The sequence below is a fragment of the Pyrus communis genome, chromosome 7 (assembly GCF_041283825.1).
Source record: "Pyrus communis isolate YQ-2024b chromosome 7, ASM4128382v1, whole genome shotgun sequence".
Lineage (NCBI taxonomy): Eukaryota > Viridiplantae > Streptophyta > Magnoliopsida > Rosales > Rosaceae > Pyrus > Pyrus communis.
In genome coordinates, this window is record NC_142571.1 from 16,352,631 (window position 1) to 16,379,881 (window position 27,251).

The window sequence follows — 27,251 nt, forward strand, 5'->3', positions numbered from 1 at the left end:
ATCATGTTGTGGAGAATAATCCACGTCATCATGATAGATCGAAGAGCCTCGACATCAAACATTCTAGCTGCAGCCCTGACAATCGCCCAACGAGCTTGTAGGATACCAAAACAACGCTCGACATCCTTCCTACACCCCTCTTGACTCTTTGCGAAGTGTTTTTCTTTTTCACTCTGTGGATGTGGCACTGTTTTGACAAATGTTGACCACCTTGGGTAAATGCCATCTGCAAGGTAGTATGGTCCCTCGTATTTATTACCATTAACCCAATATGTGCATCTCGGCCCATTTCCTTGTAGCAGTTCGTCAAACACTGGAGATTGGGCAAAGACATTTAAGTCATTCTGAGCTCCTGGAACACCAAAAAAACCATGCTAAATCCATGTATCAAATAAAGCCACCGCTTCCAAAATGATGTGCCATAAGCTCCTTGCCACGCACTTGGACAGTTTTTCCAAGTCCAGTGCATGTAGTCGATGCTTCCAATCATGCCAGGGAAGCCTCGCATCTCACCCTTCCTTAGAAGCCTTCGCATGTCCCTTGGCGTGGGTTTCCGAAGGTAGTCATTGGTGTAGAGGGCTTCAATTGCAGAGCAAAACCGCATCAGGGACTCCAGAACAGTTGTTTTTCCCATCCTTGCGATCTCATCCACTTGATATGCAGATGCTCCATATGCAAGCATTCGTAAGGCAGCTGTAATTTTTTGCTCAGGAAAAAGACCTAGAACATGAAAAACATCATCTTTTTGCACAAAATATGGATCATGGTTGCAAACAGCACTCATGATTTTATCGAACAAACTTCGTTGCATTCTGAAACGACGTCTAAAAACATGATTAGGGAAAACGCTGTTGGGAATAAAATAATCTTCCAAGTCTTTACCTCGTATTTCCCTTCTTCTATTAATGTTTGCCGCACATCTGGGTTTGGCTATCTGACCCACAGCTTCCATGATATGGTGGGAATGTGAGGCCCTCCGCCTTTTATGGTGATCATCCTCATCCTCCTCCATTGCGAAGGCCTCATCTCCACCTCCATCTTCATCAAGATTGACCAATTCTTCCTGTTGTGCCAACAACCTTTTTTGCTGCTCTTGCAACTGTTTATACACTCTCCTTGAAGAAGACATTGTAAGAACTCAAGATTTGAAGACGATAAAGAAGGATTATGAGCTAAAAAAAAGGATTGAGTTTAGTGTGAGGATGGATATAGGGATGTAGGGTTTATATGGACAAAAAAAGAAAAGATGAGGTTCTGGACAATGCCACGTGGCACTACGTGATTGGTTGAAAATCTTATCGAAATCTTGGCTAAATTATTGTAAACAGGAAGTGACACGTGGCGTTTCGTGATTGGTTGAAAATCTTATTAGAAATCTATCCATAAAATAGTACGTTCGGATAATGACACGTGGCGTGACAAGATTGGTTGAAAATCTTATCAAAATCTTGCCTAAATTATTGTAAACAGGAAGTGACACGTGGCTTGTCGGGATTGGTTAAAAATCTTAGCGGAAATCTATTCACAAAATAGTACGTTCGGATAATGACACGTAGCGTGACGAGATTGGTTAAAAATCCTATCCGAAATTAAAACTATTTTTTTAATTTATTATTTTATAAAAAAATTATTAATATTTTAAATGGACTGGGTGCCAACGCATTTTATAGGGGTGGAGACCGTTTGTGCCAGCGCATTTTTAGACTGGGTGCCAACACATTTTTTTAGGGGTGGAGATGCTTTGACCTATTAGTGTTCATTAGAGTCTATTACTGTTCACTGAAGTGGATAAATAGGCGGGATACTGGCGCAAAGTCTTTAGAGGTGGAGTTGCTCTAATGCCCTGCAACGCCTTATGGCGAAAGGAAAATAGGCATCTTCTCTTTACCAACTATATAATTGTTGGTGTCTGCACAATCTGCACGTGCTTTGAGACATGATCGAACTCAAACGAATCTTATGCGGTTATCCAAAATGGATACCCTATTGCCATAGTACCTTTTCCAAGTGAAATGGTGCGTAGGAGACATGGTTAATCTGATAATTAATTGCAACTTTACGCTAAAAAGGTGCATAAAAGACGACAATAATATAGTGAAGCCACATCTTGATTAGTATACCCAACACCCCCACACTCTCAGTGATTCCTCTCAAAGGAATTTCCTTTGGTTATATCCATGAGCAAAACTCATTTTTGTTGTCACATTTAACTATTAGTAGTTGAACAAAACACATTCAGGAGACTAAAGTCTCCTCCATCATCCTCGTGAAATCTAATTATCCCAAGTGACTTACAGACATGGTTTGGCCTTCCAATCATATCTTCGGCCCTTGATTTCACATATGGCCAATGATCAATCCAAGTCTTGACTTTGGCCAAAATTTCGATATGCTGCCACTGCAAATGGAGGAAGTCCATTCAGACGGTAGCCGTGTCTGGTGTTAGCAAACATACATATTGGTAATGTACTGTCCCGAAATTTAAAGATCGTTCCCAGGCACTCGCTCATCAAATTTATGTCATAACTTTGATCTGAAAAGTTATTATCCAAGAAACACAATGAACCGGCCAACGGCGACAACCCTTCGTAAAGAGTTACTCAGACTTTGAGACTTTGACATTTCCACGATGTCCTTCATTTTTCTTAGAAATATCTTTTGGTCTGCAATTATGACGAACAAACTTTTCTGGAAAACCAAAAACTTGCAGAAATCGGTGCAGGTTTCCCAACCGCACTTATGCGGCTGAGCTATTTTCCAAATTTTGAAGCAATATATCAGACTGATTTCACAAGCCTTCCAAGGAACAGAACTTCCCAAATAAAGACTTTCATAACAGTTGTCCCACCTTTTCATATATTAACATGGAAAGATTGCAATCGATTATTCAAATATATCATTGTTTCAGAGAGAGAGGACAAACATGCATGCGAAACTATGTGCAAATTAACCGTTTGGCTTGGAATTCTGTTTCCAACAACTTTTTTTTTTTTCACTGTTTTACCTTTACTATGAATTTATGAATCACTTCGCGTATACGATATTAAGCATATGCAAAAACACAAAAATAACACACATATGGTTGACATGTTCTTCGAAACAATACATGTATGAATACAAAATATGTTGTCTACAAACTGATCATGCACTTATTAAATTAACAGTCAAAACTAACATGAAAAACCCAAGCATGCAATCATGTAAAACAAGCAGCAACTATGAATTAACACTTATGTAATGCCAATTCGGAATTGATGACAAAATTATAGCAACCAAACCAAAACTTGTCCTAAGATTGTTGGAAAAATTAGGGTCTATTTGCTATATTAAATCACATAGAAAATTAAGAAATAATTCATGCAATTATATATAATAATTGATGCATGCAAATGAGTAACCAATGTTAAATGAACATGACATAATGGATTAGAAAAACCTAAAAATTCAGATGAGGCAAGTGTTAGACACTTCGTCCTTAAGACAAGTTTACGCCCCACTATGGTGCTCATGGTTGATAGGCGTTTGTCTCCTAAGATACAATAACCACGTCCTTATAACAGTAGCACTCCAAATCACAAGGCTCCATGAATCATGGGGCTTCACTATTAATAGAAGTTGAGATACCACTTTGGAAAGCATGTGACTATTCATGAAGAGTCAAAAGTTGCAACTCTTCATTTGAATACACACATCTTTCTATCAAAAGACACGACTTCTAATTTCTATTCAATTAATAAATTTCATATTATAATAAATTATAATTTAAATTTTCCAACATTCACAAGGCATGAAATCAGATTGAGAATCTAACAATCAATCCGTCATAATTATCTTGTCGCCTTATTCGTTGCAAATCATATAACTCCGCAAACAAATACAAATAGCAATATGACACTTCTTCCTCCTCCTCTTCTCTCGTTGCCTTATTCATTGTATCAACTATTTGTACCCTGCATCCGCTCAGAAAAGTGTTCGTACCAACTTAGTAGCCAAAAAAAAAACAAATGGGTTGCAAGCAAGTTGGTACACAAAATTATGAAAGTACTAACCTGCGAACAGAAAGCTATTCAATAATTCACCACTTCGGAAAGCAATGGTTTATTTGAGAAGAATGCCTCCAAATTCGCCATTGCTAGATCAGTCATATCCGTGAAACAGTCTGCTGTCACGGCAGCTTTATGCGGCGACAAAACAACATTATCTAGACCAAACAGCTCTTTCGGAACTTCAGGCTCATTCTCAAACACATCCAAGCCTGCACCTTTGATCTCTCCTTGCACCAAACACTGGACCATTTCCTTCTCATCGATAATAGCTCCACGCCCTACATTAACAATCACTCCCTCTCTTCCCAACGCCAACAAGACGTTCTTGTTAATCATGTGGCGGGTTTGAGGAGTCAACGCGCAGCAAATGACAAGAACATCGCTGTTAGCCGCAAGTTCACAAACATCGGAATAGAAAGGGTAAGAAACAGATGGTTTTCCCTTCCTTGAGTTGTACAAGATTTTGCAGTCAAATGCCTCAAGTCTTTTAGCAACTTCTAAGCCAATATGTCCCAATCCAACTATACCAACTCGCTTCCCTCCTACCTGAAATTTCCAGTCATCAAAACCACTTTAAATCGCTACCACAAAGAAAAAGAGAAGAAGATAGATTCATAGTTGAAGTATCTATATGCAAATTTCAATATATAACATAATTATAAAGTTCTAAAGAACTGCTCCTCCGAACTCTGTTCATTTGTTTTCGAGAATCTGTAGACTGTAGCAATCCTTGACCTTAATTCAAGACTCTACACAAGTTAGAATCGGGCCCACTGTATTACAACCAATGATTTGACATGATAAGGAGAGGAGAACTAAATTCAATTTCAGGCTCTCGACCAAAAAAATTCTAGAATGCACCGGTGTATAGGATTCACTGCTTCAGTAAAGAGCGAAATTTGCGTGCTCTAATCTAAATATTTCAGTCTAGCGGCTGTAGCCGGTGATAAAACTAGAGCATCGCATACACCGATGTAACGTAGAAGAACTAAAAGTAAATAAAAACCAATCAACAAAATCTGTATTTTGACAATCTTTAATTTTCACATCACATCACCAAATAAAGAGTATGACTATATCGATTAAACAGTCCGGAGTATCTTATGTTCCCAAGCACCAAAAAAAATTCCGCCTATTAAACTTCACGTATGCAAAATAACTACAAGTAAGCCACGAAGTGATGACCTTAGAACCGAGAACAAAATCTCCTCTGCTAACCCAAAACCCATCTCGGACATACCGATTCGCAGCGGAAATCTTCCTCATGACGTCCAGAAACAACCCCACAGCCATGTCAGCGACATCGGCAGCGAAGATTGGAGAGGAATTGGCAATCCGCACGCCGCGGGCTCGACACGCAGCCAAGTCAACGCGGTCGAGGCCTGCGCTGATGGTGATTAGGAGCTTCAAGGAGGGGAGTAATTGGAGGAGCTGGGCGGTGATGGGGGTTTCTCTGGGGAAAGAAAGGAGGACCTGGGCGGAGGTAGCTTGGGACTGGAGGAACTGGGCCTGAGGGAGAGGGGAGTCCCAGGCTTTGAGGAAGTGGAACTTGTGAGAGGCTTTGGACTCCAGGGCAGTGAAGCACTGGCTTGGGTGAAGAAGCAGGACTTGAGGGAGTTGGGTGGGATTATCTTGTGCCATTGGATTATTCAGTCCTGGGACTTTTGGGACTTTGGGATTGGGCGATGTTTTTCTGGAACTAGGGATTCGGGAAGGAGACGACTCTCTCCTAGTTTTGAGTAATGTTTAATGCGTTAACATGTTATAATATTCGACTTAGATGCCGGTTGGGATGCGTTAACATGTTATAATATTCGACTTGAATGCCGGTTGGGTTAGGGACATGCAAAATACCTATCCTTTTTTTCTTTTTCTTTTTTAAGGGATTTTAACAAATTTATAAATTTGGTTAAGTTTTTATTGATTTTTAGAGATTTTGAGGGTATATTCACTTGAAATTGGGCTTTGTTAGCCGAACTCGTGCTAAAAGCGAGTTCAACAATGAATTATGCTTTTTGGACCAGTAAAATAAAAAGAGTAATGTTATTTATACCATGTTTTTGTACTACATTTTCATACCATCTGAGGTGGCGTTTGATGTGAACAACCACAACATTTAAATTAATCAGATTTTTAAATTTAGTTCATTATTTAATAAACTAATAATTAAGAAAAACTAGTTAATTAAATGATGATTATGGTATACGAGAAATCTTTCTTCTTCCTTTCCTTGGGTTTTACAAATTTTTCAAAGGGTAAATTACATTGAACTACCTCAACTATTGAGTCATTAACAGTTTCATACCTCGTCTTTAAAAAGTTTCAATGTCATACCTTATCTTCGAATTTGTTGCAATGTCATACCTCCCATCAATTGTCTGTTAATTCCTCCGTTAAAATGCTGACCTGGGTTGAGGCGGGACCCATTCCTTCCCTTCGAAGTCGGACCACCACACTTAGTTGATTTTTTTTTTGTTTTTTGTTTTTTTTGTAAAGTTTTGAATGGGAGGGGAGGTGAAGAGAGTGGAGTAGAGGGAGATGGTTGGGAGGCTCAGGAGGGAGAAGAGGGGTGGGGGGGGGGGGTGGTGGGGGAGGGGTTTTGGGCTTGGAAGGAAGGTTTTAGAGGGCAGGGGGACCGACAGGGAAGATGGTTTTGGGGGGGAAGGGAATGCGGGGTTTCGGGGGGAATGGGATCTCGGTTTGGGACTTTTGTTTTTATTTTATTTTATTTTTATAATAATTAATTAATTTTCAATAGAAAATGGGTCCTGCCTCAAGCCACGTCAACATTTTAACGAAGGAATTAACAGACAATTGATGGGAGGTATGATATTGCAACAAATTCGAAGATAAGGTATGACATTGAAACTTTTTAAAGACGAGGTATGAAACTGTTAATACCCAATAGTTGAGGTAGTTTTGTGTAATTTACCCTTTTTCAAATGATGTGGCTGTTCACATCAGATGCCACCTACGATGTTATAAAAATGTGGTATAAAAACATAGTATGAATAACATTACTCAAAACCAAGAGGCAAATTAATTTGGGTAGAGTAATGTTATTCATATCATGTTTTTATACCACATTTCTATACCACCTTAGGTGACATCTGATGTGGACAGCCACATCATTTGAAACATTTGTAAAACCAAGGAAATGAGCGAGAAAGACTATTTATATATCATCATTTAATTAACTAGTTTTTCTTAATTATTAATTTATTAAATAATGAATTAAATTTAAAAATCTGATTAATTCAAATGATGTGGCTGTCTACGTCAAATGCCATCTAAGGTGGTATAAAAATGTGGTATAAAAACATGATATGAATATCATTACTCCTTGGTTTTAGGCCTCTGGCACTTTTCCACCAAGATTTTCCTCTTAGTTGGACTGAGAGGCTCTCCCTGAACCTTTTCTCTCCTCCTCCTCCTCTTTTCTCCTCTAACTTCAGGTCCTTATTTGCTCCCTCCACCGACCACACCTTTGGGTCCACGGTTGGGGCACACACCCCGATCCACTCGCGGTCGATTCGCCCCGGCCCAAAAGGCGAGTACTTAGGCTCTCGCAGCCTGAGGGACCTCACTGGTGGGTTACGCTCGGTATCGCTGTACTTGAAATCTAAGGGCAAATCGAAATGCATAGGCATCTGAGCCGCACGGCTGAGGGATGGCGGTAGATGGTACTGGGGTTTCTACTTTTTCTTGGGGATATGAACAGGGTTAAGGTCATGGTGTTAGGGGTTTGGAAGGAGGGGGTGGGGGGTTTGAAGGGGTAGTGGTGGTGGAGTTTTGAGGGGGTGGAGAGGTGGCGCGTGAGAAGGAGTGCGAGTGGGTTTGGCTTTTGGCGGAGGAGCTTGGTGACCAACATCACATGGAGGGTTTTCCTTTATGTGCGATGAGTCTAATGATTGAGTGCGAGTGAGTTTGTATTCATTTGTTACTTTATTAATAAAAATTACCCAATTCGAACTGAAGACTTTCCATCTTTGAATTTCATAATTTCTTTAGTTCATTGTTTTAGTCCACGTGTTATTAATTTTGGGGGGACAAGTGAAGTGAGGAGCAAGTTAGAAAGAAACAAGTAAAAGAAGATTGTCACGATCAGCTTGGAAGTTGGAACGATAGAATGACTAAGAAAAGGATGGATTGATCAATAGTTCTGGTTGGTGTTCTTCGTTTCAATTTTCAACTGGTGAAGTGCCAATTTACAAAACTGTTTGGACCCAAAATAATAGTGTTGGGCCGAGTGTAGGTTTATGTTCGGCCTAAAGCTGTTTTAAATACACTATGGCTGCCTGGTGGTCTCGGGCCATTCAGTAAGGATGGTCGAGTCCTATCGCAAGAAGGAGTAGTTCGGATGAGCAAAGGGGTCAAAGAAGTCCTAGTGCGATTTGGATTCTTGACCAACAATGAATATGGCCTCAAAAGGGGGTGAGTTCAAAGTCCTAATAGAAGTGGGATTGGCTGAGATAAGATGGATTGGAGTAAGGAGTCCTAGTTTGAGTATGGTTAGGATTGGGTTTTGCTGCTATAAATAGAGAAAGGAGGGTGCAATTCAAGGACCTCGAATTCAACACACAACTGCCCTGCGCAAAACCTCTCAAATTTCTTGAGATTTTTTATTTATTTTTTTTTCGCCGACACATCTTCAGTTTGGATAAACAGCATTGTGAAGGTAACCGACGAACACCTTTAGTTTGGATAAACAACATTGTTGCTGTAGAATCAGCCAACTGAGGAACACTTTCAGTTTGGATAAACAGCACTGCGTCGAGGCCGACTAGTTACCTATCCAAGTCTCGATCGAGACGGGTTTTCGAATCCTTATTGGCAGAGGTTATCTTATTAGCCTTTTCAGTGAAGTAAGGTATTACGAGTTACGATATTTGGCGCATTAAACACCAAGTGGTTTTATGATTGGATACTCCCAAGTGAGTTTCAAAGTTCGGCATTCTGAGGGTCGAACCACATTTACCATCAAGACATACATTACCTTTGAATACTTGTGTCCATATAGTTTGGTGTCGATTCGATGTGCTTATATTCTCACGAATATAATCACTGTGACCGAATCCGACGCCGACGATTTGTGAACTTCGCAGAACTAGCAGCCTTGTCTTTAGGCTTGAGAATCCGAAGGCCTAGATTTGTTCCTTCCTCGACCGTAATCGCAAGATAAAGAAGTCAGCAACGCGTTCAACGCAACATCGACAAATTTTACTCCTCGGCTGAGCTTGGCAACGAGTTGGCATGCCCCGCATTCAATTAAAGGACGTAGTTAGCTTATTAGTTACTCGGCCTGCGCGCCACGTAGGCTTTGTAATTTTAAGGGTTAACATTGTGGCACGCCTAGTGGGACCTTGTGCTAAACCTTTGGAGTTCATGACTATTGAGACACGGTCCGTAAAGAAGAAAAAAATCATGGGAAAGTGAACAGCTGACTTACCAGTGCAAGGCCCTGGACAAGATTTGTCTCAAGCACAAAATCCTATCATTGTTGCACCACCTGAGGCTACAAGTGTGACACGTCGAGAGAAGGAAATTTATCTCGGTGGACAACCTCGCAACCCATAAATTCCTAACCAAACGGCAGGCATTTTCGTCGAAGGGATAATGGAAGATTGCAACGAAGATGGTGGGGAAGGTTCTGATCTGCCAACTAAGTCGTTTCTTCGAAGACGACTTGATGAACAATCTCGGCAGGTCGAGTAGTCGATTGGCTAGAAAATGAATGATTTACTTGACGCAATACGAAGCAATGGTGATACACAGACCATGATGCTTGAACTATTGGTCAGTAAAGCCTTCAAAGATGGCCATGTCGGCCAACCTCGACAGCCTCATTTTAAGAATGTTCCATTATAAGTCGAAAAAGGATCTGCTTGTCTACAACCAATTGACTTGGAAAAAAGAGGTGGATCAAGCAGTAGGTCTAATGGACCTGACCAGGGAGTAGAAGCAACATTCGTGAATATGACCAAGGTCCAAAGAATGATCGACTCGGCCGTAAAAAAAGGGTTAAAGTTCCCAAAATTCATACATCCGTACTTGGCTTTGTGGAAAAGTTCGAATACCCTAAAGGCTTCAAGATCCTCGACTTCAGTCTTTTCGCCGGAGAATTGTCCTTATCTTCGTTAGAACATGTAGCTCAGTTCATGATGCAATGTGGGGATGTTAATAGCGACTTCCATAAACTATGGCTATTTAACTTTTCACTTACAGGTTCAGCTTTTGCTTGGTACATTAATCTCCCACCAAACTCCGTCCAGAGTTGCGAAAAATTGGTCGAGAAATTCCTAGAACAATTCTATCGACCAGGGATGGAAATGTCCGTTTCATCGTTGGCTAGGATGCTTCAAGCTTCAGACGAATGGCCAATGGAATACTTAACAAGGTTTAAGTCGGCCAGGAATTGGTGCCGAGTACCTCTCCCTAAATCGCCCTAAACGGCATGGACGTGGAATACAAAAAGAAATTCCTGTGGTTAAATATTCGAGATATGTACGAACTTGCTCAGCACGTTGAGCAGTATGATTATTTGCTCCGAGAGGAAAAAAATATCAAAGTCCCCATCTCGGGAAAAAAATATACAAGAATCTCACGGTCAGCTACACATTGGCCGAAAGCGAGGACCCCCAATACGCCAATGTGGACACGGCTGAAATAGTGATAAATAAGCCATACGTTTGCAGGGCATTAGCTCAAATCAGTTCCAAAGATGCCAAGACTCGCTCGGCCTCTGAAAAGATGATTAAAACATCAAAAGTTTACACTTTTGATATCACCAAGGCCGATGCAATTTTCGACCAGTTGTTGGTAGCAAAGATCATCAAACTTCAACTAGGAAAAAACATTCCTAAGGCCGAAGAATTGAAAGGCAAAACATATTGCAAGTACCATAATTCAAACAAGCATGCTACCAATAATTGCGTCGTGTTTCGTGATGCGATTCAAAGTTGGATTGAGAAGGGTAAGTTAAAATTCCCTGAGAAATAGATAGCGGTTAATGTCAATCCCTTCCTATCGACGACAATTGGTATGGTGGATGCTCATCTCCCTAGAAATAAAGGAAAAGGGAAGGCTGAATTCGTCCCGGTACAGCATGTCCGTAAGCAAGGTGGTCAGCCGAGACTTAAGCTTGATTTATTTTCAAATGCACCACCCAAGGAGTCTTCAGGGCTGGCCCTCGTTGAACCCATGTCAGGATCTAGTTCTGAGCAAACTGATGAATCAATGGTTTTGTGCGACCACTGTAAAACACGAATTGAACCTAAAAAGATAACATCTTCGGACCAACTTTATGTCCGTCATCCACGGCCGCAGCAAAACCACTGAAGGAACTCAGTGCCGGCCAACGACGACAAGTGTTTGAGAGACTAGGCCTACAGGTACAAGCAAAAGACCCAACCCCAGTCAGATGACGTCTTGACTTTGACGCGCCATTCTATAATAAGGATTATTACTCGCGCAACTCTGGAAGCTCAAGTTCATCAGTAGGTCGAAAAACCTTCAAGCCGCCTAAACCACGTGACCAATGTTGGTACAGTTACAATTTTCCAACTGGCTTGTATACTGCGTTATCTAAGTCTCAAAAACGTCATCGCCAGCGGATATATTGCATGGCTCGACGACAAAAAGCACAGACTAATTTGACTACCCGGTGGCAGCCAAGAAGTTAAAAGTAATTTCCCCCGTTACCACTGTAAGAACGTTTAGTAAAAGTACGACGCAATCTGCACCTTCCATTCCTCGGTGAATCCTTGGAGTACATACGGGAATTTCATAAGGAATATTCTGCCAATGACTTGTACGGACTGCCCAAGACATGTCAGAAAGCCCTTGACCTAGCACTAACTTGCCCTGATGCTGAGCAAATTATCTAGAAAACTACCGATTCGGCAATGAAAGCTAGGTTCCAGTATATACGTGAGGGTTGAGTCCTCGGGTTTGAGGTCGACCCATACACAAATATAGACACCGCCGAGTTACCTTTTTGACTCGAAGACCTTCAACATCTGTGATATCATTTAGAAGTATTCTTAGCCGTGTTTCGTTTCGGCCTTACGACCGATAAGGAAAATCGTGTGGCGCGTTTAGATGCATACCTGGACACACGGAATGCCCGAATTGCTTATGAAGAACACGCCCGTAAAGCACTACAAGAATGAAATCACTATTCGGCAATAAACAGGCTCGAGGAAGATGACCAGAATGGAATAGATTTAGTCCATACGCCCTAGGAGCAGGTACATACTGAGGCGCTAAATAATCCAATTGCAGACACTACTAATCTGGAAGTCGACAACCAAGACCCGATGGGTCCTTTGGTCATTGAGCATATGGAAATCAGCATGGTCCATGTCCTACCGGTTGAATTTCAACCTAGAACCCATCAGTCAAATTTTTTGGATGTGGACGTGGTTGCCGAATAAGCAACACAAGTGGATTTCATCGCTACTGAGGAAGATGGGGAAATAAGTAAAGGCAACAAACTTAAGGCAGCCCTAGCCGAGTTGTTTCCTCGCTCTCCTTCTGTTAATTTCCAACATTTAAAGCCGTTATATGTCACGGCTCATATTGAAGGATACCTCATTTCCAAGGTGTTTGTCGACTGTGGTGCCACAACTTACATCATGCCGATTTCCATCATGAAGGCATTACGCCATTCCAATGATGAGCTTATACCATCAGGGATAACAATGAGCAACTTCATCGGCGACAAGTCTCAAACCAAAAGTGTGCTCCCATTAGAAGTCAGCGTTGCAGGTCATAACCATGTGACAGTATTCCTTATAATTGACTCAAAGACTGACTATAATGCATTGCTCGGTCGTGACTGGATCCATCAAACAAGTTTCATTCCTTCATCGTTATACCAAGTTCTCATCTTTTGGGATGGCAAATCGGTCGTAGTTCATCCAGCCAATAATCAGCCATTTGAAACCAACATGATTTAGGCTCATTATTATGATGATCACGTCGGCTACATCACCCTCCAGGGTTTGAACGAGGACGAACGACCGACTTGAATTTCAGTTTAGAAAGCTATCGAGGTAGGCGCCGAGATTGTATAACAGGATTTGGCTTAACATATCTAATTACCAACGCCGATGACTGACACCGCCAAACAAGAAAGGTGTCAAGCCGCAGTTTCATCCACCATGGAACGTCTGCTGGCTCATTGGTATGCCATTGGTAAGCAACTACAATCGGGCATAAACTTAATAGAATTTTTGGACGAAGCGGATAATGGCCTTGTTTTATCGTTCGACAAAGTTCAGGCCGCATCGGCCGAACTCGAACACAATTGGCCCTAGGTCAAGGACCCATTGGAAGAAATAAATGTTGGCACAGCTGATGAGCCTCGACCATTGTTTATCAGTGCGTTGTTGCCGCCCCCCATAAAGGTCGAGCTTTGTAAACTGCTCCATGAATTTAAAGCTTGTTTCGTATGGAATTATCATGAGATGTCAGGCCTTGACCGAAACCTTATTGAACATGAGTTATGCATCAAAGAAGGGTGTAAGCCTTTCCAACAACCCCCACGCCGGTTCTCGATAGAAGTACAACTCGGCATAAAGGACGAATTAGTTCGGCTTTTGAAAGCCGAGTTTATTCGGACCACTCGGTATGTCGAATGGTTGGCCAATATCGTCCCGGTGTTAAAAGAAGAGTGGAGCCCTCCGCATCTGCATCGATTTCCGTAATTTAAATTTGGCCACTCCCAAGGATGAATACACAATGCCAATCTCGAATTCACTAATTGATGCTGCAGCCAATCATGAAATGTTGTCTTTCATAGACAGCCAAGCCGGTTACAACCAGATCTTTATCATTGAAGCTAACGTTCATAAGACCGCTTTTTGTTACCTGGGGGCACTCGGTACCTACGAATGGGTCGTCATGCCATTCGGCCTCAAGAACACCGGCGCCACATACCTGCGAGCTATAAATACGATATTCCATGATTTGATCGATACGGTCGTAGAAGTTTATATCGATGATGTGGTTATGAAATCAAAACGCCGCCGAACACACCTGGATGATCTTCAGCAAGTATTCCTTCGTATGTGTCAACATAATCTCAAAATAAACCCAGCCAAATACGCCTTCGGTGTATCAGCCAGTAATTTTTTGGGCTTTCTGGTGAGTTTATGTGAAATCAAGGAGCAGCAGGTTACACTTTTACACTTTCCCGAAGAGAGCTCAAAGCAATAAGATGAAAGATGGGATGAGATGCTAGCCTTAGCGCAGAAGAAAAATCATTGAGCCTTAGGCCGCTACCGAGCAGCAATGGAGGATCTCACCATCGTGGCATCAAGGTCGACGAAAATAAAGCTCGCATATTCATTAGCACTCCACCCCCGGCGACCAAGAAGCAACTTCAATCGTTGCTTAGGAAGAAAAATTTTCTCCACCGTTTCATAGCTAATTCGGCAGGCAAAATGAAAGCATTCTCTACATTTCTAAAACTTAAGGACTCCGACAAGTTTGAGTGGCACGAAGAACATCAAACGGCTTTCACGCAAATCAACGTTTCCCTTACCTCACCACCCGTACTAGTATCGCCCCGTTGCGGTAAGCCTTTCAAGCTGTACATTTCAGTAGTCAACGAGTCCATCGGTTACCTCATCGCGCAAGATAACAATGTTGGGCGTGAACAAGTTATCTTTTATCTTAGCTGAAATCTGAATTTGCCGCAAATCAATTATTCACCCGTCAAGAAAAGTTGCTTAGCTTTGTTTTTTGCCGAATTAAAACTTCGGCATTACATGCTTCCATCAGTTAGGCAGGTTATTGCCCAAACATATGTTATTCGTTACATGTTTACTCGGCCTATCGTTAAAGGCCGAATTGTGAAATGGACAATGGCTTTATCAGAGTTCAGTTTGCAGTACATACCCTAAAAGGCCGTCAAAGGACAAGCCCTTACCGATTTTTTGGCCCATCACCCCTCTCCTGATGGCTTTAGGAGCAGCGATGTTGACATCGGCTTAGTCAAAACACGTGACAACCACTGGACGATGCATTTTGATGGCTCCAGCACCTCAACCTCGGCTAGTGTTGGTATTGCCATTCAATCCCCTGACCATTACCGCTGGTATTTCTCTCTCAAGTTAGAATTCGGCTGTACGAATAATCAGGCCAAGTATGAAGCTCTTATCATCGACCTTCACGTCCTGCACGATTTAAGAGCAACCCGTGTCCTCATCCTTGGTGATTCTAAATTGGTGATTAACCAACTCTACAACGTTTTTCGTTGCATGAGTTGTACTCTAGTGCCCTATCACATGGTCGCCACCTATTTGGCCGAGTCGTTTGAACGAATTACATTTGAGCACATTTCGTGTGGCCGAAACACTGACGCCGACAACCTTGCCCAAATCGCCTCTAGAGCATAACTCACAAGGGACAAGCTAGGCCGGGTAACACCCACAGTCCTGCGATCTTACCCAGCTCTGGTTAATCAGCAAGTTCTTCAGCGTAATCACGTGATACGCATGAGAGTGATGTCTTTACCATCGTTACTAGAGTGAGGAGACCCCGTGGAAGTATGTGCTGTGGAGACACTACCAGATGATTGGAGAAAGATGATTTTGCGTTATCTCAATAACCCCAACAATAAACACGACCGGAGAACGAAGGTCCACGCCACGAATTACGCGTCATACCAGAATGAATTATATCCAAAAGGGTGAGGATGAGCTACTATTACTGTGCCTCGGCCCACAAGAGGCTGTCTAAGTATTGGTCGAAGTACATGAAGGAATTTGTGGAGCTCACCAATTAGGACACAAAATGTGTTTGTTGCTCCAACAACACGATTACTTTTGGCCAAGTATATTAAAGGATTGCATCGAATACGCACGGGGATGCATAGAGTGCCAGATTCATGGACCTATATAGAGAGCCCCGGCTTAGTTACTTCACTCGATTACCAAACCATGGCCGTTCAGAGGATAGGCAATGGACGTAATCGGCAAAATCACGCCATCTTCTGGAGCGGAAAAACATGCATGGATATTAGTGGCAACCGACTACTTCACTAAGTGGGTCGAGGCAAAATCATACGTCGAATTAACAACCAAAGAAGTTTGCAATTTTGTAGAAGAAAATATTGTGACCAGATTTGGCATGCCAGAAACGATCATAACCGACAATAGCACAATCTTCACAGCCGACAGGTTTAAGGAATACATGGCGAATCTGAATATCCAACTTGAGCAGTCTACGCCGTATTATCCACAAGCGAATGGGCAGGCCGAAGCAAGCAATAAGGTATTAATCGGCATTCTTGAAAAAACGGTAAGAGAGAGGCCTAGGATGTGGCATTTAAAGCTAAATGAAGCATTATGGGCCTACCAAACTTCATTTAATTTCTTATGTAATTTTTGTACTGTATTTAAACACATCAAATAAGATTACATAAACTCACCAAATAAACTTTTAAAAAAAGCACCAAATAAAATTACATAACCTCACCATATAAACTTAAAAAAAAAAAAAAACATACTAAATAAGATTACTTAAAAAACAATACACTTTATTCTTCAACCACAAGCCTTATTTTAATTATCTTCGCCTTCGAGCAATCCCCACTGGTGGTCAATCAAGTCATTTTGGCGGGTTATGTGCCAGTATGGCTCTTGCAATGAAGTGTATCGCTGAACGATCAATTCATTGTAATGTTCATCCCGTTCCAACGGCTCGTGTTGCAAGGGATCTTCGGTCCGGTCATGAGCATAGTAGATTTGTGTTCTTGAGTTGTTCATCGGATCCGGCTCGTATTCATCGACGGCATCATAATCATACTCGTCTTCAACAATCATGTTGTGGAGAATAATCCACGTCATCATGATAGATCGAAGAGCCTCGACATCAAACATTCTAACTGCAGCCCTGACAATCGCCTAACGAGCTTGCAGGATACCAAAACAACGCTCGACATCCTTCCTACACCCCTCTTGACACTTTGCGAAGTGTTTTTCTTTTTCACTCTGTGGATGTGGCACGGTTTTGACAAATGTTGACCACCTTGGGTAAATGCCATCTGCAAGGTAGTATGGTCCCTCGTATTTATTACCATTAACCCAATATGTGCATCTCGGCCCATTTCCTTGTAGCAGTTCGTCAAACACTGGAGATTGGGCAAGGACATTTAAGTCATTCTGAGCTCCTGGAACACCAAAAAATGCATGCTAAATCCATGTATCAAATGAAGCCACCGCTTCCAAAATGATGTGCCATAACCTCATTGCCACGCACTTGGACAATTTTTCCAAGTCCAGTGCATGTAGTTGATGCTTCCAATCATGCCAGGGAAGCCTCGCATCTCACCCTTCCTTAAAAGCCTTCGCATGTCCCTTGGCGTGGGTTTCCGAAAGTACTCATTGGTGTAGAGGACTTCAATTGCAGAGCAAAACCGCATCAGGGACTCCAGAACAGTTGTTTTTCCCATCCTTGCGATCTCATCCACTTGATCTGCAGATGCTCCATATGCAAGTATTCGTAAGGCAGCCGTAATTTTTTGCTCAGGAAAAAGACCCAGAACATGAAAAACATCCTCTTTTTGCACAAAATATGGATCATGGTTGCAAACAGCACTCATGATTTTATCAAACAAACTTCATTGCATTCTAAAACGACGTCTAAAAACATGATTAGGGAAAACGCTGTTGGGAATAAAATAATCTTCCAAGTCTTTACCTCGTCTTTCTGTTCTTCTATTGATGTTTGCCTCACGTCTGGGTTTGGCTATCTGACCCAGAGCTTCCATGATATGGTGGGAATGTGAGGCCCTCCGCCTTCTATGGTGATCATCCTCATCCTCCTCCATTGCGAAGGCCTCATCTCCACCTCCATCTTCATCAAGATTGACCAATTCTTCCTGTTGTGCCAACAACCTTTTCTCCTGCTCTTGCAACTGTTTATACACTCTCCTTGAAGAAGACATTGTAAGAACTCAAGATTTGAAAACGGTAAAGAAGGATTCTGAGCTAAAAAAAAGAATTGAGTTTAGTGTCAGGATGGATGTAGGGATGTAGGGTTTATATGGACAAAAAAAGAAAAGATGAGGTTCTGGACAATGCCACGTGGCACTATGTGATTGGTTGAAAATCTTATCGAAATCTTGGCTAAATTATTGTAAACAGGAAGTGACACGTGGCGTTTCGTGATTGGTTGAAAATCTTATTAGAAATCTATCCATAAAATAGTACGTTCAGATAATGACACGTGGCGTGACAAGATTGGTTGAAAATCTTATCAAAATCTTGCCTAAATTATTGTAAACAGGAAGTGACATGTGGCTTGTCGCGATTAGTTAAAAATCTTAGCGGAAATCTATTCACAAAATAGTACGTTCGGATAATGACACGTAGCTTTACGAGATTGGATAAAAATCCTATCCAAAATTAAAACTATTTTTTTAATTTATTATTTTATAAAAAAATTATTAATATTTTAAATGGACTGGGTGCCAACGCATTTTGTAGGGGTAAAGACCGTTTGTGCCAGTGCATTTTTAGACTGGGTGCCAGCACATTTTTTTAGGGGTGGAGATGCTTTGACCTATTACTGTTCACTGAAGTGGATAAATAGGCAGGATGCTGGCGCAAAGTCTGTAGGGGTAGAGTTGCTCTAATGCCCTGCAACGCCTTATGGCGAAAGGAAAATAGGCATCTTCTCTTTACCAACTATATAATTGTTGGTGTGTTGATTTTCTTTGTTGTGTTTTTTGTATTTCATTCTTCAAGTAATTACAATATACAACACACATAAATAGAGAGAAGGCCAAGGCCGACCTTCCTTAATTTAAGGGAAACAACAATGCTGAAATTAAGGCATGATTAAGGGAAACAACAATGCTGAAATTAAGGCATGATTAAGGGGAGTTGACAACCTAGACTAGGAAACCCTAATAACCTACTGGTGAGTTGACAACCTAGACTAGGGAACCCTAATAACCTACTGGTACTTGCAATACTCCCCCTCAAGCTGGATCCAGGAGATTTATGGAGCCAAGCTTGGACAGAAGACGTTGAAACTGATGCGAGGCCAAAGGCTTGGTGAAGATGTCGGCCAGTTGGTCAATGCTACGGGTGTAGTGTGTCTGAATCACCTGTGACTGAACTTGTTCCCGAATGTAGTGGCAATCAACTTCAATGTGTTTCGTCTTCTCATGAAACACTGGGTTGGATGCAATATGCATAGCAGCCTGGTTATCACAAAATAAGGACATAGGAAGTGTGGTTGGTTCACCCAAATCCCACAGAAGACCCTTCAGCCATATCAATTCACATGCAGTTGAAGCCATGGCACGATACTCGGCTTCTGCACTTGACCTGGCGATGACTGTTTGCTTTTTACTCTTCCAGGTGACCAAGTTTCCACCTACAAATGTGCAGTAACCAGTAGTGGACTTACGATCGATGGCGTTGCCTGCCCAATCAGCATCGCAATATCCCATGATTTGGGTATTTTCATTCTTCTTCATGAAGATACCTCGTCCCACAGAACCTTTCAAGTAACGTAGAATCCTTTTAACAAGATTCAGATGTTCGAGTGTTGGGGATTGCATGAATTGGCTCACGACACTCACAGAATGGGTGATGTCGGGTCTGGTGATGGTTAGATAAATCAATTTACCCACCAGCCTCTGATAATAGCTGATATCCGTGAGTGGCGTGCCATCCAAGGTAGGTTTCATTTTGCTGTCGAGGGGGGTGATGGCAGGTTTTGCATCGATCATGTTGGCTTCCTTGAGTAAGTCCAGGACATACTTCCGTTGGTTAAGGAATAGTCCTTTGTGAGAGGTTGCCATTTCTATACCAAGAAAGTACTTCAGGATTCCAAGGTCTTTGATTGCAAACCTTTGTTTGAGAGATTGTTTCAGGTTGCAGATCTCGTCAGGATTATCCCCCGTGATTATCAAGTCATCGACATAGATCAGTACAACCAGTTTGCCCACTGCTCCAGTTCGAACAAAGAGAGAGGAATCTGCATTGCTACTTTTGAAACCAATGCTGATGAGTACTGAGCTTAACTTGGCGTACCAAGCTCGGGGAGATTGCTTCAGCCCATAGATAGATTTGTGCAATTTGCACACTAAGTCAGGTTCATTGCTTTGGGGATGCCCCGGTGGCAACTTCATGTAGACTTCTTCTTGGAGATCACCGTGCAAGAATGCATTTTTTACGTCCATTTGGTACATGGACCACCCCTTGTTTACAGCCACAGACAATAGAACCCTGACTGAGTTCATTTTTGCCACCGGTGCAAATGTTTCTTTGTAGTCCACATCGAACGTTTGAGTGAATCCCCGAGCCACCAACCTTGCTTTGTGTCTCTCAATCGATCCATCTGAATTGAATTTGAACTTGTAGATCCATTTACAGCCCACGGCTTTCTTGCCTTTTGGAAGTTTGGTGATGGTCCAGGTTTTGTGTTGGTCTAGGGCTTGAAGTTCTTCATTCATTGCTTTCTTCCACACTCCTTGGCTGTTGGCATCATCAAAGCTCTGAGGTTCACTATATCGTGAAATGCTACTTAGGTAGGATGCATGTTTCTGTGTCACTCTTCTGTACGTCACATAGTTGGAGATGGGATGTGCGGGTTTGTAGGTGACAAAGTCTTGAAACCTTGTGGGAAGTTGTCTCGCACGCATTGGATTTCGGCGTGGAGCAGGAGTAGGTGTCTCACATTCATTGACACCTTGAATTTCAGTGTGAGTATCATCTTGGTTGTCCCCACCTCCGTGCAGTGTATCTCCTGAGGTGCAGCCGTCAATGTCACCATCTGTGACTTCATGATTGTGACCTTGTTCTGATGAGGCTTCAAGCTCGATGTTTGGCAGTGGGAACACATCTAAAATACTACTATCCCCTTGGCTTGTCATTTCACATTGTCTGCCAAAAAAAGGGTTAGTTTCATGAAATTGAACATCTTTGGACACAAGTAATCTCCTCAGTTGGGGATTATAACACTTGTACCCCTTTTGTGAAGAAGAGTAACCAAGAAATATACATTTAGCAGCTCTGGGATCTAGTTTGTCTCGGTGATGAGATTGAATGTGGACAAAACATACGCAGCCAAAAACCCTAAGATGTGAGAGGTCGATCTTGCTGTCTTTCATAACTTCAAGAGGGGATTTGAACTCCAAGACTCGGCTGGGGAGTCTATTGATGATGTAGGCAGCTGCCATAACCCCTTGAGACCAAAATCTCTTTGGTACATTCATTTGTAACATTAGAGCTCTAGTTTTTTCAAGCAAGTCACGGTTTTTTCGTTCAGCAACACCGTTTTGCTGAGGTGTACCAACGCAACTTGTTTGGTGCATGATACCATGAGTGCTTAAATAATGTTTCATGATATGAGATGTGTATTCGGTACCATTATCAGATCTGAGAGTTTGGATTTGAGAGGAGAAATGGTTTTTAACAAGGTTATGAAAGTCTTTGAACACTTCCATTACTTCATGCTTATACTTTAAAAGATATAACCATGTGACTCGAGAGAAGTCATCCACAAAGATCACAAAGTACTTATAACCATCAAAAGATTCATTAATAGGTCCCCATACATCAGAATGGACTAGTTCAAAACATCTACTAGTTCTGGACAATGAAGATTTGAAAGGTAACCGAGTGGCTTTAGACAAATGGCAGGTTTCACATGAGGTTACATCCTTTCCTAGATTTGGAAACAAGGTCGACAAAATGGTTGGGGCCAGGTGAGCTAAACGTTGATGCCACAATTGGTTCTCTTGAATGGGATTGAACTTGACTTGGAACCCCCTGGGATTGTTCTTTGACATGTAATAGAGACCGTCTAGGAAAAACCCTTCACCAATCGTCTTCTTGGTGGCACAATCCTGAAAAATGACATTGTGAGGGGAGAATATGGCCAAACAGTTCAAGGTTTTTGTGATTTTACCCACAGAAAGAAGTTGAAATGGAAAGGAAGGAACATATAGGGCCACTGACTCAATAACATCAGACATTAGGTTTATTTTTTCCTTTCCTAAAACCCTCGCATTCTCCCCATTTGCAGTTGAAACTTGAGAGGAATTTGATAATTTTTCAAACTTATTAGGCTTAGATATATGGTTGGTCATATGATCTGTGGCACCCGAATCCACAACCCAAAAATCATGCAACATATTTATATTAAGAGCAGTTTTAAAAGCTTTCATGATACCTTGCATATCTTCTTGGGGTATGGCTTTGGAGTCCTCTAGGAAACCAGCAAACTTGCCTAGTAAAGCCGTCGAGTTTTCTTCTTCCAAGTTGTCTCCTCGGTTGCTTCCAGCACTTCCTTTCCTGCCTTGAAGGTACAATGCAAACTCATTCATGAGTTCAGCAGGATTTGCTGTGAAGGTTTTTAATGTGTCAGACCCCTTAGAAGTAGAGGCAGAAGCATGATTGGCACGATGTACAGTACGGTTCATCCTTTGTGTACCCTTGTTGTCCTTCATGAAGTCCGGTTTTAATTCTGGATGTAAAATCCAGCACATTTCCTTGACATGACCGGTATAGTTACAGTGTTGACATTTCAAATGTGGGTACTTTCCCTTGTACTTCCTCTCGTTGGTCAGGTACGCCCTGGCATCAGGTACACTAGCCTTTGTACTCATGTTCATGACCTTCCTCCTCACTTCTTCACGTTGGATTGTTGCACATACACTGGTGAAGGAAGGGAGTTCAGAGTTCATGAGTATGTGACTTCGTAGATCTTCATATTCCGAATCGAGACTAGACAGAAGTTGAAATATCTTGTCTTCTTCTGCTCGTTTGCGAATCACAGCAGCATCGATCGTATGAGGACGATATGTTTCTAATTCATTCCACATGCTTTTCATGCTCCTTAAGAGTTGCACAAATGGTTTACCTTCTTGTTGAAGATTGGATATGTCCCTTTTCAGTTGGAAGACTCGTGCAGCATTATTCTGACTGCCATACATTTCCTTGACAGTCTCCCATAGCTGAAATGAGGATTCCGAATAGCTGAATATTTCAGCTAGCTTGCGATCCATGGAATTGATGAGCCACGACATAACCAGTTGATCTTTGCTAAGCCAGGATTCATAGTTTGGTGAGGAAGCATCAGGTACTTTGATGCTCCCATTTATGAACCCTAACCTGGACCTTCCACCTAGAGCGAGGGATACAGCTCTCGACCAAGGCAAATAGTTAAACTCATTCAACAGAACTGAGCTTAACCTTTGATTTGGATTAACATCCATCTCAGGCATATTCCCGGATGAAATCACCGGTGAACTTTCAGCATCTGATCTTAATGGATTTTCTTCAGCCATGTTGGAGGATGAACACGCTCAACAAGGAGTAAAGCAGAAGCAGGTTATATTCCCTGCTCTGAAAAGTGTTCGTACCAACTTAGTAGCAAAAAAAAAAAAAAAAACAAATCGATTGCAAGCAAGTTGGTACACAAAATTATGAAAGTACTAACCTGCGAACATAAGGCTATTCAATGATTCACCACTTCGGAAAGCAATGGTTTATTTAATAAGAATGCCTCCAAATTCGCCATTGCTAGATCAGTCAAATCCGTGAAACAGTCTGCTGTCAAGGCAGCTTTATGCGGCGACAAAACAACATTATCTAGTCCAAACAGCTCTTTCGGAACTTCAGGCTCATTCTCAAAGACATCCAAGCCTGCACCTTTGATCTCTCCTTGCACCAAACACCGGACCATTTCCTTCTCATCGATAATAGCTCCACGCCCTACATTAACAATCACTCCCTCTCTTCCCAATGCCAACAAGACGTTCTTGTTAATCATGTGGCGGGTTTGAGCAGTCAACGCGCAGCAAATGACAAGAGCATCGCTGTTAGCCGCAAGTTCACAAACATCGGAATAGAAAGGGTAAGAAACAGATGGTTTTCCCTTCCTTGAGTTGTACAAGATTTTGCAGTCAAATGCCTCAAGTCTTTTAGCAACTTCTAAGCCAATATGTCCCAATCCAACTATACCAACTCGCTTCCCTCCTACCTGAAATTTCCAGTCATCAAAACCACTTTAAATCGCTACCACAAAGAAAAAGAGAAGAAGATAGATTCATAGTTGAAGTATCTATATGCAAATTTCAATATATAACATAATTATAAAGTTCTAAAGAACTGCTCCTCCGAACTCTATTCATTTGTTTTCGAGAATCTGTAGACTGTAACAATCCTTGACCTTAATTCAAGACTCTACACAAGTTAGAATCGGGCCCACTATATTACAACCAATGATTTGACATGATAAGGAGAAGAGAACTAAATTCAATTTCAGGCTCTCGACCAAAAAAATTCTAGAATGCACCGGTGTATAGGATTCACTGCTTCAATAAAGAGTGGAATTATAAAGTTCCAAATTTCAATACATAACAGAATTATAAAGTTCTAAAGAACTGCTCCCATTTGTGCGAAAATTCCTTATCCTCCAAACTCTGTTCATTTGTAATATAGCTCCCACTATATTACAAACCAATTTCAGGCTCCCCACCAAAAAAAATTTTCTAGAATGCACCGGTAAATACTAAATAGGATTCATTGCTTCAATAGAAAGTGGAATTTGCGTGCTCTAATCTAAATATTTCAGTCTAGCAGCTGTAGCGGTTGATAAAACTGGAGCATCACATACGCTGATGTAACGTAGAAGAATTAAAAGCAAATAAAAACCAATCAATCAAAATCTGTATTTTGGCAATGACAATCTTTAATTTTCACATCACATCAGCAACAAACAAATAAAAAGTGCGCTTCTGTAGTTTGAAATGCTCGAAGTATCTGATGTTCCGGAGCACTAAAAAAATTTTATCGATTAAATTCACATATACAAAACAACTGCAAGTAAGCTAAGAATTTATGACCTTGGTACCAAGAACAAAATCTCCTCGGCTAACCCAAAACCCATCCCGGACAAACCGATTAGCGGCCGAAATCTTCCTCATGACATCCAGAAACAACCCTACAGCCATGTCAGCGACATCGGCAGCGAAGATTGGAGAGGAATTGGCAATGCGCACGCCGCGTGCCGAACACGCGGAAAAGTCAACGTGGTCGAGGCCTGCGCTGAGGGTGATTAGGAGCTTCAAGGATGGAAGTAATTGGAGGAGCTGGGCGGTGATGGGGGGTCCGAGGGCGGAGGAGAGGAGGACCTGGGTGGAGTTAGCGTGGGACTGGAGGAACTGGGCCTGAGGGAGAGGGGAGTCCCAGGCTTTGAGGAAGTGGAACTTGTGAGAGGCTTTGGACTCCAGGACTGTGAAGCAGGGATTTGGGAAAAGAAGCAGGACTTGAGGGAGTTGGGTGGGATTATCCTGTGCCATTGGATTATTTTTAGTCGTGGGATTATGGGACTATGGACAATTGGGTGATGTTTTTCTGGAACTGGGGATCGGGAAGGAGATGAATCTCTCCTAGTATTGATTAATGTTTAATGCGTTTTAATAACATTTTCTTTCAATTAGATGCCGGTTGGGTTTAGGGACATGCAAAATATTAGTCCCGTAATTGTGTCACGTGTTTGTTTTGTTTGCATGGGCTGTAATCCGCTTGATATATAATTCGAGTTCGTACAGCTTGTCTCAAATTTGTCTCGTTTATGCATATAATTTGATTTTTAAGAAATTTTAATAGATTTAAAATTTTTTGAAGTTTGGTTAAGTTTTTATTGATGTTTGGATATTTCGAGAGTATATTCCTTTGAAATTGGGGTTCCTAGCCGAACTTGTGCAAAAAGCGAGTCCTGCCATTCAGTATTACAGTTTGGTAATATTTCTCTTCACTTGTAAGTGAGAGGTCATAGTAATATTTCTCTTCACTTGTAAGTGAGAGGTCATAGGTTCGAATCTCGTGAATGACGAATTCAATACCAACACTACAAGAAAACATGCTATAGGACACCCTTCTTTGCACACTGATGGGAGTGTGGCATTTATAACTTGTCATTCACCGAAGTTAGTTATTGGTGGGCTTCACAATTGGAACACGAACAAACGGTGTGGATTACACATATTTTATTTACAATTTAGATATTTGTATTCTTAAACTCTTTTCGGTGCCGACTTGGGATATATGAATTGTAGGTTGTGCCATTTGTTTGGGCCCAAAATAATATTGTTGGGCCAAGCAGCAGGATGTGCTCGGCCCAAGGCTGTGTCAAATACTATGGGCCGAATGATAAATCCCGGGCCAGTTGGCAGGGTCGGACAAGTCCTATCCTAAGAAGTAGTCTAGATAAACAGAAAGGGTCGAGGAAGTCCTGGTATGACCAGGATTCTCGGCCGGCAAAGAATAAAGCCTCGAAAATGGGGTAAGTTCAGAATCCCAGTGGGAGTAGGTTTGTTCGAGTTAGAGTTGAAACGGGACAAGGACTCCCAATCCAGATCAGGATGCAAATCGGTCTCAAGGAATGGGGTGCTATAAATACAAGAAATCATGCAACAGAAAAGCCCCTTCAATCCAGCATACAATTGCCCTGCGCAAAACCTCTCAAATACCTTGAGATTTTTCCTTTTCTTTTTCTACCAACATACCTTCACTTTGGATAAACAGCACTGTGGAGGCACAAGGTGAGCACGTTCAGTTTGGATAAACAACACTGCTGCCGCAGAATCAGCCGACCGAGAAGCACCTTCAGTTTGGATAAACAGCACTGCGTCGAGGCCGACCGATTACTTATTGAAGTCTCGGCCGAGAAGGGTTTTCGAACCCTTGTTGGTAGAGGTCACCTTGCTAGCTTTCTCGGCATAGTCAGGTGTTACGAATTGCGTTACTCGGCGTACTGGACGCCGAGTGATTTTATGATTGGATACTCGCAAGTAAGTTTCAGGGTTCGGCATTCCGACGGCCGAACTACATTTACCATCAAGACATACATCACGTTTGAGTACCTGTGCCCATACAGTTTGGTCTCGATTCGACGTGCTTATACTCTTACGAATATAATCACAGTGACCGAATCGGGCTCCGACGATTTGTGAACTCCGCAGAATTAGTAGCCTTGTCTTCAGGCTATAGAACCCAGAGACCGAGAGGGTTCCTTCCTTGGTCGCAATCGCAAGATAGAGAAGTCAACGACGTGCTCAACGCGACATCAACGAATTTTACTCCTCGGCCGAGCTCGGCCGACGAGTTGGCACGCCCCGCATTCAACCGAAGGACGTAGTTAGCTTATTAGTTACTCGGCCTGCGCGCC

At 41.9% G+C, this 27,251-nt stretch overlaps 2 protein-coding genes across 2 annotated transcripts; both read right to left on the bottom strand.

Annotated features, from left to right (window-relative positions):
- Positions 1-3,719: 3,719 nt before the first annotated feature.
- Positions 3,720-5,828, bottom strand: LOC148695770 (glyoxylate/hydroxypyruvate reductase HPR3-like). Its single transcript, XM_088696299.1, has 3 exons — positions 5,232-5,828; positions 4,050-4,592; positions 3,720-3,950 (listed from the first exon to the last, which is right to left on the bottom strand). The coding sequence occupies exons 1-2, from the start codon at positions 5,685-5,687 to the stop codon at positions 4,068-4,070; spliced, it is 981 nt and encodes a 326-aa protein (XP_088552425.1). The 5' UTR covers positions 5,688-5,828; the 3' UTR covers positions 3,720-3,950; positions 4,050-4,067.
- LOC137734734 (glyoxylate/hydroxypyruvate reductase HPR3-like) lies at positions 3,720-27,251 on the bottom strand. Its single transcript, XM_068474007.2, has 3 exons — positions 24,925-27,251; positions 23,517-24,059; positions 3,720-3,950 (listed from the first exon to the last, which is right to left on the bottom strand). Exons 1-2 carry the CDS (start codon positions 25,378-25,380, stop codon positions 23,535-23,537), a joined length of 981 nt encoding a protein of 326 aa, XP_068330108.1. The 5' UTR covers positions 25,381-27,251; the 3' UTR covers positions 3,720-3,950; positions 23,517-23,534.